The following is an 18,673-nucleotide window of genomic DNA, read 5'->3' as shown; positions in this document are numbered from 1 at the left end:
GGTGTCTGTACAGACTGAGATTCATTTTTAGCATTCAGAAGCCCTAAGGAAAGATCAGTGGTGGTAACTACTCTGTGTGTGTGTGTGTGTGTGTGTGTGTGTGTGTGTGTTTGTGTTGGAGGTGGGGTCCTCTCCCTATTGCCAAGAAGCTAACAGTAGTCTAAGATGCTGCTGCTTTGTCATGTAAATCATCACCTCTCTCTCTCTCATTCTGTGCAGATAGATTTGCTACATTTCACTGCAGTGATTGCAGTAAAGGACCAGTTTTTAAAAACCCTGCCCTAGTCCTCTCTCGCTAGTTCTTGTCCTCACCAAACTAAAATGGCTTTCTGGAGCAGTTTTAAACATATTTAAGAGGCCAGTGCAGTTCTGAGAATGCCACTGGATGAATACTTAGTACTAAAAGGAAGTAGAGGGAGGGGGCGGGGTGTGAGAAAAAGGGACCTGAATTCATTTGGCTCTTGCCAAACACAGCCTATTGCAGCAGCAGCCTCCCGTGAGGGATTGGTGTTGCCTAGAATGCTAAGTGGGCTTTTCTCCCCAGCCAGCTGCCCCTCTTCCCAGAACAGCTTCTTCTCATGGTTCAAAGGCTGCAGGCCAGAATCCACAAGGCCCCCTTCCCCAGTCTTGCTGCCTTTTCTTACCTATCTGTAAAACGGGTGGTATCAGCACAAATTGCAGGTGTTCTGCTGCACAATTCTATGGACCGTAAGGGTTCATAGGGCAGGGGGCAGCACCCCATTTTGTAACAGGGTCTTGCCCTCATCAGGAGGGAGAAAGTCATTTGCCAGAGATTAGCATTGTAAGCTTGAGGCTGACAAGAAGTCAGGTTCGGAAGACGGGAGATGAATTGCTCAGATGAAGTGCAACTGGTGTTGCGTGGCCCTGGGCGCTATGATTAGGGGCGGCACAAAGTTTCAAAAGAAAAATAAAGTAGTAACAACATATAAAAAGCACACCCTCCCCGTCTCACAGAAAATCTCCCACTGTTCACATGGGTGGACTGAAGAGCAGATTTGGGCCATGGCCACATGCTAGGGCACCCTCTGTAGGAGCTATAGAAAGATACCCACTCCTGACCAATCTCCTGTCCTGTTCTCCGCCATGCTGGATGCTCATGGAGACCACTTGGGTAGGTTGCCAAGCTGTTGCCCTTTCGTTTCAGCCCATTGGCAGGTGGTGCTGAGGATACTTGCCTTGCCCCGGGGGGCCTGGCAACCCACACTATGCCACTGGGTGTAGGATTAGACCAGGGCTCAGCAAACTTTTTCAGCAGGGGGCTGGTCCTCTGTCCCTCAGACCTTGCGGGGTGTGTGTGTGAACTATATTTTGAAGAAAAAAAAAACAATGAACAAATTCCTATGCTCCACAAATAACCCAGAGATACATTTTAAATAAAAGCACACATTCTACTCTTGTAAAAACACGCTGATTTGGACCGTCCGTGGGCCGGATTTAGAAGGCGATTGGGCCGGATCCAGCCCCCAGCCTTAGTTTGCCTACCCATGGATTAGACTCCAAGACTGCAGCTTTATAAGGACATGCGAAACAGAATCATAGAGGTGGAAGGGACCCTTAGCATCATCAAGTCCAATTCTCTGCAATGCAGGAATATGCAGTTGTCCCATATGTGGATTAAACCAGCGACCTTGATGTTATCAGCACCACACTCTAACCAACCAAGCTATCCAGGAAGAGCCCTTCTGGATCAGGCCAGTGGCTCATCTGGTCCAGCATCCTGTTCTCACCGTGCTCACTCAGATGCCTGTGGGAAGATCCCAAGCAGGACCTGAAGACCAGAGCCTTCTCCCCCCCCATGGCTTCCAGCAACTGGGATTCAGAAGCATTTTCTGCAGCCCCCAGCCTTGCACCATCTGATTCTGCTGCATGTGAAAGACCCACAGAGGCCCACCCTCTCCCAGCCTGCTGGTTCCCATGGAAAGCCACGTTCTCTCCCAGGCCTGAACTGAAAGATATGACCCCACCCTCTGACCCACAACAAAAGGTAGCCTTGCTCTTTCTAACCCAAGTTTTATTTCCTGGGGGGAGTTTTACTTTTGTATTAAAAATGTTTAAAATAATTGCACAGCCATAATTGGGGTGTGGGGTTCAGGGGAGCAAGAAACTGTATTGGAAAACAGTACCCCTTAAGAAGATTTTTTTTTTACCCTCCCCAAGGTTATTTTTTTTTTTTTGGTGGGGGTGCTCTCCCCAATTAAAATGAGCAGACTGGGAGTGCATTCCTATTCTTCAAAATGTGGCTTTACAAGGAGGTGCTGTGTAATGCCAGGTACAGATCTCCAGATGATTCATTTTACTGTAAATCTTCCCCGATCCTGTCCAAGCTTTTTCTTTTCTTTTTTGGGACAGCAGAAATGACTTAATTCTTTTTGCAACCCTCAAAAGAAAGGGGGGAGGAGGAGGAGGAGGAACCCGCCATGGCTCAGACGTGTTCACAAATCTTTCCAGTTCCACAAAGTCCCTTTTGGCAGCTTCCTCCCTGATGCTCAGCACCAGGCTCTCTTCCCAACACGGAAAAAAATTCAAAAGCAGGCCTTCATATCCAGAGAAATCAACTGCCTCTCCGGCTGCCTCTGCAGTTCATTACAACTCTTAAACGCTTCCGTTCTTAATCTTGTGTTTCCACTTTGCAGGATGGTGCTAAATTGCAGCCAGCTCTGGGGTGGAACTTCGCCTGCCTGCCACAGCCATCGGTGTCAAAGTCAAGATTAGAGAAGTGCAGATTTGCCCTTGAGAAAATATTGATGGGTCTTCTTCTGCCCTCCCACAACATTCCTCAGATGTTTCAATACAGAAGGCCCTCCCAAATTCAACAGAGTTTTGAAATTTTAGCAAAATGAAGTGTCAGCGCTAGGCTGTAGTGAAGCTGGGCATTCAGCAGAGCGGATGCTGTTTTACTCCAGCAAAATCCCAGCTTGACCCAAAGCATTTTTTAGTCCTTCCAGGATGTGTCCTGGGGAACGAGTGACGCCTCAGAGCTGAGGAACTCTTCCCAGCCTAGGGAACACCTTAACTCAGTGGTGTCCAAACTTTTTTCAAAGAGGGCCAGATTTGGTGAAGTGAAGGGCCTTGGGGAATGACCAGAGGGTCAACCAAAGTTGTTAACCTTTTTTTTAGGATTGAAGTTGTTGAGGTGTTTTTAGGATTTTACCCCAGGAAATAAACTGCCACAGGGGCTGGATTAAATTCCCCCTTAACCTGTAGCTCTGGTGGTAGAATTAGCTTGAACTTTCCTCAACTCCACAATATCCTTTCTGAGGTGAGATGAAAGTACCTGGCCTTCTACAAAGCAATTGAAGTGCACAGGCAGATTTCTGCCTCCCAAGAGATTATAGTCTAAATTCGGATGGAACGACAGCCAATCGAGTGGAAAGGAGGGGTCGTGCAATGGGGTTCATTTGGGAGGAAGAGTGGAATATTAATTTAAGAAATATATATTAAAAGTTGATGCTGACAACATTGGATGGACTCTATAGAAAACCTTGCTAGCTGAAGGAGCACCAATCTCACAGTAAACATGCATCCAAAAATGCTCTAAGAGAATTTATTTCTGAACCAAAGGGTAACATGGCCTATCATCTATCTATCTATCTATCTATCTATCTATCTATCTATCATCTAGTTCCATGTTCACACTCCTGTCTCAGCGATGACTACATTCGCTTGGGTCATGTCTACAGAATGGAAGATGGCAGGATCCCCAAGGCTGTGTTCTATGGGGAGCTGGCTTCAGGCACCAGGCCAGTTGGCAGGCCCACTCTGTGTTATAAAGATGTCTGCGAACATGACATGAAGGCTGGCAATATCAACCATGATATGTGGGAACCTCTTGCAGACAACTGCAGTGTCTAGAGACACCATAGCAGTGACCAGCGGAAGAAAGACTGCCAGGAGGAGGGCAGAGAGAAGCTGTGCATCTGCAGCAGTGAAACCAGATGCCTTCATCTTCCCCAGCTGCAACAAAACCTGTCTCTCCCAAATAGGTCTCTACAGCCACAGCAGGCGCTATAACTCTGCAACCGTTTGACTGTACCCCTGAAGGCTCACTCCTCCATTGTCTCCCAAGACAGACAGATGTCAACCAGTTTATTGCATTTTCTTCAGGGACCTGAAAGTGGCTTACATGGTCCCCCCCCCCCACATTTAATCCCCACTACAACCGTGTTAGGTAGCTGAGGCTGAGAGGCAGCGATGGGCCCTAGGTCACCCCGTGAGCTTCATGTCCGTGTGGGGATTCGAACCCAGGTCTCTTCCAGGTCCTTGTCTGACACTCTAACTATACCATACTGTCTCTGTGACCATGAAGGCTTTGGAATCCAAATGCCTGCAAAACACAAGAGCAGAACCGACCAAGAGCAGAGGCCTGGCCACATAGACGTGGCATTGTCCTCTTCCTCTTCCTCCTCCCAAATCAGCCTCTGATTCTCTCCACAGCAACCTGGAGACCTCCCAAGCCAACCCCAGCCTGACCTCACCAGGGCCTGCGTTTAGCACATGAGCTCACTTGCAGGGGGGGGGGCTGTCCTTGCGGTGAGACGCCTGAAGCCGGAGAGGCAGAGCAGAACTGCAAACTCAGCAAGGAAGGCTCAAAACCACAATTAGTACCAAATGCTTCTTGCCTGGCCAGTTGGCATCTGGTCCCTGTTCAGAGCAGAGCAGTTGCACCAGCAGTGTAAGGCTGCTACGCAGGGACCCCAATTCTCATGCTGGTAGACCATGCGAAAGGCCCTGCAAAGGAAGCCACCAGGCTGGACACCTCCTCTGCTCTGGGTTTGGTTACCAGATCCCTGGAAGGCAGAACCTGGGAACTAAGGGCTGGTAACTCCTAGACTGTGCTGGTGGAGACTGGTGGGAGTTGTAGTCCAAGAATATATCTGGAGGGCACCAAGTTGGTGATGGCTGGTCATGGATAGGGGTGAAATGCAGGTTCAATGTGCATTTGAAGCTGAAGCAACTGAATTTGCACTTTCTTGAAACAATACGAGAACCAAAGCATGGCTACCCTTTGAAATTTGCATTCTCTGAATTTTTGCAATGCAGTTTTCCAGTAATGTGCACGGATGCTTTCCTTGACTTGCAGCATCCACTGTCTGAGGCAAGTTCCTCACTTAGCCTAAGGGTAGGACTGGCCCTGCTCCCTCCCCCTTCCCCTCCCCATATTGTAATAATTATTAATGTGGAGATAGGGGTGGTACAAACATGTTTCCATCCCCTGCAGGGCCAGCCCTTATATTAGGCAGAGTAAGGTAGCTGCCTCAGGCAGCAGATGCTGAGGGGTGGCAGTGAGGTGCCTGTATGTCACATACCTCGCCCTACAGTGGAGGATGTTTCCTTGAGTGTTGACCTAATATTCAACAGCCAGTCCAGTCAACTCCTGAGCCTGAGCGGAGAGGGGAACCCCACATTGTCCTTTGCCTCAGGCGGCAAAATGTCTTAGGGTGGCCCTCACCCCTGTGAAATAATAGAACGGGCCCAACTGAGGTGCTACAGTAAGAAAGACTCTGCCTCTCTCTGCTCATAAATCCACCCTCAGAGCTCATGCCCGAATCGAGAGTCGTGACTTGCAGCACATCTGGGACCTCAATCCAAACAATGCTGCAAGTCTCCCTTCAGTGGGCAAAAGTGAGGCTTCCTTACATGATGCTCTGGCTTCTCTGCGGTCATGGGGTCGCCAGCGTGTGACTTGGGGGCTTTGAGAAGCCTCTTGTATTATTAAAGCAGCCTTTGCATTCCAAAACCCTGGCCCCCAACCCCACCCCGCTCCCTGGCATCTCTCACTCAGCCAGCTCAGCGCAGTTGTCCCCTCTGCCCAAGCCGCAGATGGTTTAGGGCCCATCTTACTGCCTGGAGCTGAATGGGGCTTTCAAAGCCAGCTGAAAGGAGCGCCTGATATGGCAAGATGATTGGCTTGGACAAAGGCCTGGATGGAGAGGCGGGTGGCAGGGGGCTCTCATCTTTTTACTGAGATCCTGCTAAGCGCCACGTAGCCACCGCATTCTTCTCATGCTCAAGACAGAGGGCCAACTTCCACAGGGTGGCCTTTTGGCATGTCAGCCACTTGCTACTCCCTTTTGGAAAAGATGACACCACAACTCCAGTGAAAGGCAGGTCTATAAGGGACACTTAGGTGACTGGCATCTTCCTTTTTCCTCCAAGCAACGGAACATCCCGTATCCGGCGGTTCCCCGCCCCCACCTGACATGACATGCACTGAAGGATTGGGGAATGAGTTGGGTTTGCATCGTGTTGCAAACCGAACACACTTCAATGTGAAACCTTTGCAGTTCCAAAATCAATACGAGAGCTAAAATGCAGCTGCCCTCTGAATTTTGCGTTGCAGTTCTCCACCCACCAGTGAGAGCCAGTGTGGTGTAGTGGTTAAGAGCGGTAGTCTCGTAATCTGGGGAACCGGGTTTGTGTCTCCGCTCCTCCAAATGCAGCTGCTGGGTGACCTTGGGCCAGTCACACTTCTCTGAAGTCTCTCAGCCCCACTCACCTCACAGAGTGTTTGTTGTGGTGGAGGAAGGGAAAGGAGAATGTTAGCTACTTTGAGACTCCTTCGGGTAGTGATAAAGCGGGGTATCAAATCCAAACTCTTCTCTTCTTCTTCTTCACCACTGCCCGAAGTGCATTTTAGGGGGCTATGCACTGAAAAATGAATGGGGGAAGACTGACAATAATGTGCAGCCTGTTAGTCAAAATGGCTTGGGAAAATGCACACATGAGGCCAAATTATGTAAATAAATGCCTAACTTAGATGAACGACACAGGAAAATTCATGCCAGTTTGGAGATGGGGCAAACTGAACGCAAGAACTCGATCTTCTAGTGTGGTAGCACTCACCCTTTGGAACTCCTTGCCTGTTGAGATCAGGCAGGGGCCTCCGCTGTACTTTGTTCTATGCCTGCTAAACACATTTTTGTTTAGACAAGCTTTACCCAGATGCCTGGAATGCTTACGTGTGTTAATCTGTTTTTAGCTTATCACTGATTTAAATCATTTTTTGAATATTTTAAACAGCTGCTTTTAACATTTTTTTGATAATTTCTTTCTGTAAACCAGTTTGAGGGTTTGTTTGTTTTTACAGTCAAGTGGTATATAAACTTTATGAAATAAATAGGATTAAAAACAAAAACTGGGATGTCAAAATTGACAAATTTGCCTGTTCCTAACAGCTGAATCGTAGGCCTTTTCCACCCTCACCTTTACTCCATGCTTTCTAGCCACAGATCTGGGCTTTTCTGGTCTGTTTCCTAGTGCTTTTTTTTTGTCCCAGCATTTTCCCCAGGAAAACCTACATTTAACCACTGAATCGGAGCAAACAGCAGTTCATGGAAATCCAGTGGTAAAATGCAGGTTTTGTTGGGCAAAGCACTAGGACAAAGCCAAAACCAAACCCACTTAATTTAGATACATAGCAGGAAAGCCCAGACCTGTGTTTGCACACCTGAGGCTGGTGCACTAACCCTGCCTGTTCCTGGGGTGTCAGATGTGGCCATGGTGATACATACCTTACTTAGGGACCTTGTTGAGATTCCTGCAACATGCTCTATGTGGGGCTACCTCTGAGGAAGTCTTGCAAACTGTTGGTTGGTTCAGAGTGCTGCAACCAGATGGTTGGCTGGCGCCAGTTATAGGGAACTTGCAACTCCCCACCTTATGCCAGAGTCACTGGCTGCTGCTCCATTTCTGGGCAGAATGGCTGCTGAATTCCGAAGAAGCAGAAGTTTCAAAGACATAGTCTCCATGGGCAGCCCCTCATACAATACATTGCAGTAGTCAAATCAGGATGCGATCAAGCTTATTATCGATTACATTTATACACCCCACCTTTCCACAAGAACATACCCAAGGCCTAAAAAGGAGGAACGTTTTACAAGAGACCAAGCATAGGTGGGGTCTGGGTTTATTGGCTTTCAGCAACACTTTGGGTCACCACAGGGTGTGTTCATATCCCGTTGTATGTCTCCTTCTGCAAACCCTTCACTCCCCAGGAGGCAAAGGTATTTGCTATCTATCTGAATTAGTTAACGTGATGCAAGACATGGCAGGTGTAGAATCCAAGCCAGGAGAGGAGGCAACTGGTTTGAGATGTCTGGTGGACAGCTGCCAGGCATGTTCCCGTGCCAAGGAGTGTCAGGGAGGAAAGTGGCCAGAAAACTAGAGAGGAGGACAATTGTGGGACACTTTGGAGGGTGGGGATAAGGGGGGTCCCTAGGAATTTTTCAGGGAGTGGAAAGGTATGTATATACATCAGAGAACAGGTTTTCACTACAGTAGTACCTCGGGCTAAGAGCTTAATTCGTTCTGGAGGTCCGTTTTTAACCTGAAACTGTTCTTAACCTGAAGCCCCACTTTAGCTAATGGGGCCTCCTGCTGCTGCTGTGCCACTGCTGCACGATTTCTGTTCTCATCCTGAAGCAAAGTTCTTAACCCAAGGTACTATTTCTGGGTTAGCGGAGTCTGTAACCTAAAGCGTCTGTAACCTGAAGCGTCTGTAACCTGAGGTACCACTGTATTTCTGATTTATCTGGAGAGTGGGTGGCACTGAGGCCTGGGCACCGTATCTACTGAGCTGGGTAGATCTGGCCTCTGAAAAAAAATCAGATACCATGTCTACCCTTCTGTTGTTTCTTAATGAGTAGACCTGCTGTCCAGCAGCAGAGACGTCCTGTCTGGATAACACCTTTCCACTAGCAGCTAAAGCCCTCAAAGTTAATCTAGTCCAACCTCCCTGCAGGAATCACAGCTAGATGAATGCAGAATAAGGAGTCCAGTAGAGAAGCCCAGGAATAATGCCCAGGTCTGGCGAAGAAGTCCTTCCAAGGCACCTGCCACATTGCCAGGAGAAGCCCTGGGGCCGCCTGAGTCAGTTCAGCATCCTTCCCTGAGTCCATGCTTAGTCCAGGCGAGTCTTTTCCTTCACGGTGTCCCCACCGCCTGGGCTTCATCAGCGGTGGGTCTGCTGGTCGGGCGGCTCAATGTTAAGCTGTACACGTTGGTCAGGAAGGTCTCCCAGCTTTCCCGAAGAGCACGATTTACCTGCTACGGAGGGGCAGGGAGCAAAGAAGGAGTTAGAGGGTGGAGGTCTTCAAATCTGGATACGTTATCTAGCCCTGCATGGGGCAGCCAGATAGGAGGCGGCTTGTGGGGAGGCCCAGCTGCTTCCTTACAAAGTCTGGCCAAGAAGAAAAAGCTATGCCAGGAAATTAAAGGCCCTGTTTTACAGTCACCTTGTAGTCTATTCATTTCATAACATTTCTATACCTCTCTATTGCAAGGGGGACGACGACACAAAGTAATTTAAAGAATAAAATAATGCAATCGTCAATAAAAAACAATCTGTATAAAACATTCAGAAAATAGTTAAAATCAAAGGAAAGTAAAACCACATGTCAGCATTCTATGTATCTGGGCAGGCTAGACTACACAAAAACAAAACAACTTATTATTTATACCCTGCCCATCCGGTGGGTTTCCCCAGCTACGCTGCTAAAATGTTTCTATCAGGCGCCAAACAGGATACAGAGAAGGCGCCTGCCTGATGTCAATAGGCAGTGAGTTCCAACGTCTGGGTGCTGCTACACTAAAGGATAAATTCCTTAAAAACGCGGGACGAGTATTATGTAGCACCTGCAACAGTGCCGGTTCCACCTGTTGAAGCAGCCGAGTGGGTGCATATGGGGCATGGCAATCTGAGAGAAACTGGTCCCAAGTTCTTAAGGGCTTTATATACAAATAGCAGCACCTGGTAGCACATCGGCAACCAGTGCAGGTCTCTGAGATCAGGTATCATATGCTGGCAGGGTCTCACTCTGGTCAGCAATTATGCTGCAGCAGTCTGCATCGACTGCAGTTTCTACATCAAATGCAAGGGAAGCCCCACACAGAGCCCCATATTGCTCCAGCGCGTGTGGGTGTGTTACTTGTCTGAAAACACCACCTCTTGCCTGCAGGATGTAGTGTTGTTAACCACCATGGGGTGTTTTTTTCTGCACTCCGCTGGCCCTTAAAGAGCTACTGATGATAGATATGTGGACTTCATGTGTCAATCTCGTGTCTGATGGAGATTTCCCTCCCTCCCTCCCATAGGGCTGGGCGATGTTATTGTCCGAAACAGGATTGAAGTCCAAATCATATCGGTTTCATGATCTTTTTGCGGTGCTTAGCTGGTCATATATTCCGATGTTGAAAACCAGATATCGCCCAGCCCTACACTTCCAATTCCTGGGAAGCACTTTTCGGAGCCAAGTTCTTCAGCTCAGTTAAGAGGCCTTTCTCTGGAAGAGAAGGGGTTGCAGCTCAGCATCTCCCTGGCATGCAGAAGGTCCTGAGTTCAATCCCTAATGGTGTCTCCAGGTAGTGCTAGGGATGTCCCTTGCCTGAAACCATGGAGAGCTGCTGCTGCCAGCCAGAGTGGGCAATAGCAAGCTAGATGGATGAATAGACAGGCCCCGTTCCTCTATCTTGCTCTGCTGGAATTAGCTTGTTCAGGGAGGACAGTGGCTCCCGGAGGAGGACAGCAACATTTTTCTTTCTGGAAAATGGTTCTTAAATAAATAAAACATATTCATTACCACATTTACCCTGTTCCTTAGCTGGAAAATGTTCCCAGAGTGGTTTGGCAAAATCGCTGCCCAGGTGAGGCTCTTGGCTTGTGCCCTGATGCACCAGGACCCTCAGAAATAAAGGATGTTAAAAGCCTGAAGCTTTCAAACACCAGACTGTGTTAGGATTTGCCCAGACTTCCATTTGTCATGCCACATTTCTGCTGGAAAACCCACTGTTTACCGCTGAAACAGAACAAATGTCAATTGGTTTTTCTGGGTACTGCCATTTGCTCTGTTTCAGTGGTATGGAGTGGGTTTTCCCAGGGACAAAGAGGAGGCACAGGAGGAGAGTAACACTTATTGAATCTGTGCTTTTCTGGCTGTTTACACACTATGCCTTTAAACCACGTTCAAAACACATTCTTTCACTCAAAGAATTCTGGTAGCTGTAGTTTCTTAAGCATTGCTGGAAACTGTAATTCTGTGAGGGGTAGAACTACAGGGCCCAGAATTCTTTGAGAGAAGGTAGGGTTTTGAAAGTTCTTTAAAACTATAGTATGCATACAACCTTGACTCTCCTAGGCAGGCAGCTCAAGAAGAGTTCCCAGGTTTCTTTTTGCGCAGTGCCCTCTAGTGGGCCAGTCCGGAAGATGGAAAAAGCTCCGTTAGTTACTGGGCCCTGGGCCCTTGCATGCAAAAGCAGCACAGAGTCTGGTGGAATGTGCGACACAGTTTTCACCCCATGCCACGGAAAGCTTCCCCTGATGGATTTCTGCACATCAAGCTGCTGGCATAGGCACAAGGGCTGATATGCTTGTTTTACTGTTAGCTGGCAGTGCTAAATGCATTGAGGCCACATTCACACCATCCATTAAAAGCACTTTAATCAGTCATTGATTCCAACCACTCCCCGCCCAAAAATATATGTCCTGGGAGATGTAGTTGGCTGATGGTGCTGCGAGTTGTTAGGGGACACCCTCTTCCCCCCAAAGAGCTACAATTCCCAGAGGTCTCTGTGAATTGAGGGGAATAGGGGTCTCCTAATGACTCAGCCAACTTGAATATTAGGGGGATGGGTAATAATAATAATATATTTTTATTTATACCCCGCCTCCCCGGTTCAAAAACCGGGCTCAGAGCAGCTAGCGACAAATTTAGAACACTTAATTATAAAAACAGCATAAAATACAGTATAAAAACATGAACAACAATAAAATTCAAAAATCAATTTAGGGAAAATAAGCATTAAATAATCCCCAGGGCTAGCTGGTTGAATTGGTCCTACTTGGGCCAGCAGGAGGCCAGAGGAGAATTAGCTGTGGGGGTCTCAGAGCAGGTGATCTTCATAAAAGGGGTAAGCCACGCCCCGCATAATTGGTCACATGACACCATTTGAATGGCAATGGCCATCAACTGGGGAGGGAGCGACCCCCCTCAAATATTTTATGCCCCCCTGAAGATCCCTTGGCCCCTAGGAGTTAGCTCCTATGCTCTTAGCACCCTTAACAAACCATAGCTCCCAGGGTTTAAAGCAGCACCATGGTGCTTTAAATGTAGGGTGTGAATGTGGCCTTTGAATCCTTGCCCTCTGCCCTAACCAATGAAGCAGACTCCTCCTCAGTGCAGGCTCAAAGTTTCTGAGGGCCATGCACAACTTCCATGGGGCTTCCACCTGACCATGCTGCCTCTTGGTGCCAGGCCGACTCCTCACATTTTCTCACCTGTTTACGTTTCTTCATCCTGCCACCTGCTTTGCCATGGGCCTCCCCGATGAGCATCTGCCCGTCGCCAGGGCCAAGGGAGTGGGCTGCTTCTCCCATCGTCGCGGCCTCCTCTCCCCTGGCCTTCCGCACCCTCAGACTCGTGGCTCTCCTCCCCCAGCTCCAGGCAGGTTTCGGCTGCGCCTCTTCCTTGTTCTTGGGGACCAGGCCGTGCCCCCAGAGGGCAGCACCTCCAGACCGCCTGGTGGGACCTGCCTCCTCCAGGTGGTCCCATAAGCTCCCAGAGGCAGGATCCAGGAGGCTGGGGGACTTGGACCCCCGCAAGGAGCAGGCCCTCCGGAACATCTTACTGTTGGTCATGCCTGGGTGTGACTTTTGGAGCCGGCGCTGCCAATCTGGTACAGCTGATGTTCTGTTGCAAGCTGGTCTGCTGAGCGCGTGCTTTTTCCTTCCTCTTTTGTGGGGTGATTCACCCTCGGGTGAGGGAGAGGAGGAGCTCCCTGCTGCTAACCCGAACCCATCGCTTTGGACTTTCTGTGCAAGCTGTCTTATCTGGTTCCAGACCCACCCACCCCCAGCAGCAAGAAAATGAGAACAAAACTCCCCACTCCTCAGTGATATCTCTGTGGGTGCAAAGGTCAGCATGGACCTGTGATGATACACACCACAGGGCAAAGAGCAAAGAGGTGACATGCTGGCTCATGAAATTAGGTCTGGTATGGAGAAAGTGGATCAGCAAAATTTTATCTTTCTCCCTCCCTCCTATCACTAGAACCTGTGGACATCCAGTGGAGAAGAATGTTGGAAGATTCAGGACAGAGAAAAGAAAGGGTAGCACATAGTTAAACTATGGAACTCACTGCCACAGGAGGCAAGGATGGCCACCATGGATGGCTTTAAAAGAGATAAAGGCATCGATGACTACTAGCCACATGGGCTATGTTCTCACTCCACGCCCAAAGGCAGGAATGCCTCTGGAAACCAGAGCAGAGTCGAGTTTGCTTGCGCTTGCTACCTGCTTGCTGGTTTTCCACAGGTCTCTTGTTACCACTGTGAGAACAAGATGTCAGACTAGATGGGCCCTTGGCCTAATCCAGCATTGCTCTTGTGTTCCTAAGTTGTCCTTGTTGTTTGTACTTTTTATTTTACATTTAATATTTTTTTAAAATAATAATAATAATGCAGCTCTCTGACCGGGTGCTCCTGGTAAAATATCAAACTCTTTTGTGTGGTGATCAAGTATATCTTAATAAAATGGCCCTCTGTTACCTACAGGATCAAAAGACACCCTGTGGAGAAGAATGGCCTCTGAAGCAAAGAAGCTAGGGCTTTGTACCCTCAAATGGCTTCTCCTTAACCAGTAAGACCAGGAAGAATGGCTGAGGCCTGGCCCAAGGTGGATGCAGCAGCCAGTTCTGCTTCTTTTCCTGTCCACAACGGATCAGCTGGATGGGGTACCAACACTTTGAGCCAGGAGGGAGGGACAGAGGAAGCAAACGTTTCTGCTTGACTTGAGTCAAAGTCACAAGGAGCTAATGAGAGAGGCGATGCAGGAAGTGTGTGTGGTCATTGTGACCAGCTCAGTCCTAGAATTCTGGTGTCAAGAGAGAGGGAAAAAATGTTAATCACAAAGCTTTCTAGCCTTCTGCCACTGCGACAGTGCCTGACTGTGCTCTACATCAGTTTCCTATTTTCCAGCTCCCTTGAAGTAACGTGTCAGATCTTCTCCTCTCTTCCAGGTATATAAACCTATTACACCCACATATTAAAATAAATGAAGGAGGCTTTTGCCCTACTTGGCCCTAGCAAGAGTTGCAGGGGTGGGGATGGGAATAATTCCAGTGTGGTGTAGTGGTTAAGAGCGGTAGTCTCGTAATCTGGGGAACCGGGTTCATGTCTCCGCTCGTCCACCTGCAGCTGCTGGGTAACCTTGGGCCAGTCACACTTCTTTGAAGTCTCTCAGCCCCACTCACCTCACAGAGTGGTTGTTGTGGGGGAGGAAGGGAAAGGAGAATGTTAGCCGCTTTGAAACTCCTGAAGGGGGAGTGAAAGGCGGGATATCAAATCCAAAACAAAACAAATGGTGCTTCCAGAACTAAAAAAAAGCCCAGACACCCCCCCCCCGCCCCAGTTTCAGCTTTTTGCTTAGCTTCCTCTAATTCTTAATTTTTTAAAAAATGCAATAGCAACATTGCAAACGAATAACAATGATTAGGGTTATTAAGAGCTATTATAGAATGTTGAGATGTCAGTTTATTGCTAATTTTATTTTTTTTAGGTTTTAAATCAGTATTTTAAATGTTTTTGCTGAAAATTTAATCGTTCTTTTTGTAAAATACTTTTTTTTAACAAGCCGCAGTACGTATATCACATTTATGAAATAAATAAAACCTCGAGCACTCCACGTGAAGCACCTGCCACGTCTAATGTCACGTGCATCCACTCTTCGCTATAACCTCCCTTAGAGGACTATGCTCCGCCTCCCTCAGCTCTGGCAGCCAATCAGCGACCACAGCTCAAGCTCATCCTCTTTCGTCAATCTGCGCTTGCATTCCAGCAATAGGAGGAGAAGGAGCCTCCAGGTGGCGGCGAGAGGGCGGAGACGCAACCAATGGAAAGTCTGGGATCAACGGGGCAGGCAGTACGCTCGGAGGGACGCTTTGCGGAGGAGACTGGCGTGGCGTAGAGCCAGTAGGAGCAACGCGAGGAGGCGGACGGGACGACAGCCAATGAGAAGGCGCGCAGAGGCCGGGTAGGCGTGGCACGCGGCGCGAAGGCGCCAGGCTTGAAACTGCGCGTGAGTGACAGGAGGGAGGCGGGGGTCAAACAGTGGGCGGGACCGTCGCGGGGAGGGCCACAGAGGCGTCTCCGGCGGCAGCCAATGGGAGGCCAGAGAGCGACCTAGGCGGCCAATCGAAGCGAGATGGGCGGGGTTGCGGCTGGCCCGGTGAGGAAGCGGAGCCAGGCGGCGCCTGGCAAGGAGGCGAGAAGCAGCGAGCGGGGAAGGCAGCGCGGCGGCGGCGAACAGAGCGGGTGGCGGTGAGTACCAACGGTAGGCGGCGATGAAGGCAACGGCGGAGGCTGGCTGGGAGGCACGTGACAGCCGCGTCTCCCTGACGTCACGGCCGACTGCCGTGATGTCACTGACGCTCTCCCTTCCACCGCATTGGGCCCTCCCCTCCCCTCCCCCACCGCAGCATTCCTTCATAGGGTCTTTCTCCTTGTTTTGCTCAGTTTGCTTCCTCCTCCTCCCTTTCGTTTCTTCCCTCGGAGGGTCCTTTTTGACCCAAGTTGGGCGTTTAATTCCCCCGCTCGGGAACCTGCCTCACAGCCCCCAGGCTTACTGCCCCTCTTCCTTCCCACCCGACGTGAACCCTCCCCCACCAGCCTTCTTCCCTTCCTGTTCTTCCTTCCCAATTGAGTGATTAATTGATTTCTCCCACAAAACCAAAACATAACTTGCTTCTGTTTCCCACTGACCTGTTATAAGGACATCAGGAGAGCTTGGCTGCGGCAGGATGAGACCAGAGGCCTATCTAGAACTGCGGCCAGCCCCATGATCTCCACCCCACGCCCCTGTGAAAAGCCCCTCTGAGCAGTGCACATGGACAACAACCTCTCCTCCATTTCTGTTATCCAGCCACTGGTATTCAAAGGCAAAGGAAATCCTGGCTCCTACCATTGGTCCATCTGGCTCAGAAAGTGGGAAACCTTTATTCTGTCCCAGGATTGTATTCTGTGAGGCGCAGCCTTCTGGCACCCTCATGCCAGTGGTGACTGGGGCCAGGGCAAGGTGTGGATCTCTCCTCAGGTTTTACAGACACTTACCTCTCCATCTTCACTTCAGGCAAGCAAGAGACACCATCACAGTTCAAGTGCACTTTTCAGGCAGACAAAAACACTAAAAAAGGGGGGGTAGCCTGAGAGCAGGGCGGTGGAGTAGGGTGTAGCCCTCCTCTAATAAAGTTTTATGTAATTTATTTTAGATTCCTAAATGGAGACATAGGAAGGACTTTTTCAAAATTGTAGAAAACACAAACATCAACATAACCTAACATTTGTCCCAGCAAATATATGTTACAATAAAACTCTATCATCTTACCATTGATCTCAGTAGACCAGCCTTTCTCAACCTTGGGTCCCCAGAAGTTGTTGGCCTGCAACTCCCATCATCCCTAGCTATCAGGACTAGTGGTGAGGGTTGATGAGAATTGTAGTCCAACATCTGGGAACCTAAGGTTGAGAAAGGCTGGTCTACTCCACACTGTCTTGCAGAGGCTCTACTGTTTTTTCAGACAGAAACTTTTCTCTAACCTTAATGCTGATTTTCTTTCTCTCAATCTTTTCTGCTCTCAATCTTTTCTTGAGGGTCCTTCGCTCAGTGGGAGAGCAAATGCTTTGCACACAGAAACTCCCAGGTTCCCTTATTGTTGAGTTGGTTTTGTTTCCAGAGCAATTGAGTAACCATCAACCAAATTTTTAAAATAGTTCGTTAGACAAATTCATGGAGGTTAGGGCAGCCACTTGCTACTTGCTACTAGCTACGATCGCTATGTTTTGCTTCCAGTGTTGGAGACAGTGTGCACCTGAATTCCATTTGCAGGGATTCCCAAGTGGGGTGAGGACTGTCATATGTTGGCCGACAAGGAGGGGCTTGGTCCCATTGGGCCTGCAAAGGCAGTGAGGATGTTGAGTGATTGGCCAGCCCATGAAATGTAGATAGAAGGAGCATGTGTGCACCAGTGTGTATGCCTGCGGGCTGAACATTTCTGTGTTTTAAATTTGTTCACTTAAAACAACAATCCTTGAAGCTATTTTTTTCCATTATTATTGTTCTTTTGGGCATTTTTATCCTACTCAACAGCCAAATAAGGCTCCCAGAGTGGCTTAGAATGAGAGGACAGTCTCTGCTCTGAAGCTATCTAAGGGGGCTTCCATTGTCACTATTTTAGGTGGGTTTCAGTTACACACTGGCACACTCAGGTTCTGCAGTTGTAGTGGATTGAGCGTTGTTTCCACAAAAGATCAGACGTCTTGCAATAAGTGGTAAGCCGGGGTGGTGGTGGAAATCATTGCAAAGTGGGTGAGTAATGCTTGCTTTGATGCAGCACTATCTAACCTCCCCACAAATTAATCAGAATGATACTCAGCGTAGTCTAATCTCCCTGCAGATTGATCGGTATGAATGCTCAGTAAACAGAATGTCTGGCAGTGCCCTGCTAGTCATGACACAAAAGGAAAAGGGTTTGGGAGGGAGGAGGAAAAACCTAGCCCAGGTTTTTCCTGCAAACAGCAGGAAATGAAGAGCTTGGAGAGACAGAGGCCAGTTTCTGGTCTTTTAATTTTTATAATTTTGTTGTGCACTACCTTGAGGGGCAAATGGACAAGTGAGATGAAACACTGATAAAAAGCAATGTCACTATCAAGTTCAACATGGCTGCCACATGCGTCTGTTCAGATTTCGGTGCTCCCTACTTTCCCTGTTTCGTAAGAACTGGGTGGTCTCAGGGTGATGTTATTCTTACTGATTTGCCTGCATCTTTGGCCGAAATTTTGTCCAGACACCCTCCTCCCCTTTGGCCCTGGGTGGAAGGGTCCTAGCGGGGGACATCCTCCCAGCCCCCTTTCCAGCAGGAACACATTGTCCAAGTGTAGCGGAACTAACATTTCCCAGCCAACTGCTGGCGCAGCCAGGCTTTTCTCAAGTCTGTGCACGAAAAGCAGCCTGACGGCAATACTTCTTTTGGAGAGATGTTCCTTCCCATCCTGGCTTGCAAGCCAAAGCTTGTGAGAAAACGGTGCCTCCAGGAAAACAAAGACATAGGAACGTGTAATCTATGATGTGGGTTCTGAATGAGAACCTCTGTTTTTACCTTTTTTAAAAAAAAATCCTCTGGAGAATGCTGTGGCTCAGTGGAAGGTGTATCTGCTTTGCACACACAAGGTCCCAGGTCCAATCCCTGGTGTCTGCAGGTAGGGCTGGGGGAGTTATGTCCCTGAAATCCTAGAGAGCCACTGCCAGTCAGTGTAGGCAGTGTTGGTCTAACTCAGTATAAGGCCAGGTAGACCTGGAAGCACACAGGAAGTGTCTGATTTGGAGGTGAAACCAGCGGAGGTAATGAGACAGGGTTTGGTCTGAAGCCACAGGAGGCCACCATCATGCTGGGTCTTGGAGGAGTGGCCGCTTGTCAGCATAGCATGTACTTAAACCACGCAACTCGCTTCCGCAGGAGGCAGAGATATCTGCCAAGTTGGATGCCTTTAAAAGAGGAATGGGCAAATTCATGGAGGAGAAGGCTATCAATGGCTACTAGCCACGATGGCACTGCTCTGCCTCAACAGGCAGAGGCAGCAGTGCTCCCCAATACCAGTAGCTGGAAG

The 18,673-nt window shown here is 48.9% G+C and overlaps 2 protein-coding genes across 6 annotated transcripts in view; one reads left to right on the top strand and one right to left on the bottom strand.

Annotated features, from left to right (window-relative positions):
• Positions 1–7,906: 7,906 nt before the first annotated feature.
• On the bottom strand, positions 7,907–12,869 carry LOC310834179 (uncharacterized protein). The gene is made up of 2 exons (XM_083717655.1): positions 12,293–12,869; positions 7,907–9,066 (listed from the first exon to the last, which is right to left on the bottom strand). Exons 1-2 carry the CDS (start codon positions 12,650–12,652, stop codon positions 8,944–8,946), a joined length of 483 nt encoding a protein of 160 aa, XP_083573781.1. The 5' UTR covers positions 12,653–12,869; the 3' UTR covers positions 7,907–8,943.
• Positions 12,870–14,908: 2,039 nt separating this feature from the next.
• Positions 14,909–18,673, top strand: part of PC (pyruvate carboxylase) — a 260,561-nt gene continuing 256,796 nt past the window's right edge. The window contains exon 1 of one of the 5 annotated variants that reach the window (XM_083716620.1): positions 14,909–15,044. The gene's annotated coding sequence lies outside the window, so the exon portion shown is untranslated. Of the gene's footprint in view, positions 15,045–15,203; positions 15,345–18,673 lie in introns of those variants that run through there. The other 4 variants (XM_083716617.1, XM_083716613.1, XM_083716619.1 and 1 more) reach the window with 4 other exon arrangements.

The sequence above is a fragment of the Podarcis gaigeae genome, assembly GCF_964106915.1.
Source record: "Podarcis gaigeae genome assembly, chromosome: 16".
Classification (NCBI taxonomy): Eukaryota; Metazoa; Chordata; class Lepidosauria; order Squamata; family Lacertidae; genus Podarcis; species Podarcis gaigeae.
Note: the sequence above shows the minus strand (reverse complement) of the source record. Positions and strands in the feature narration are given on the sequence as shown.

Bases quoted from the DNA above. Each gene is read 5' to 3' on its own strand.
- LOC310834179 (XM_083717655.1), bottom strand. From the start codon at position 12,652: ATGACCAACAGTAAGATGTTCCGGAGGGCCTGCTCCTTGCGGGGGTCC. The intron at 9,067-12,292 runs GTGAGAAAATGT...GCCCCTCCGTAG, and splicing joins GGATGAAGAAACGTAAACAG to CAGGTAAATCGTGCTCTTCG.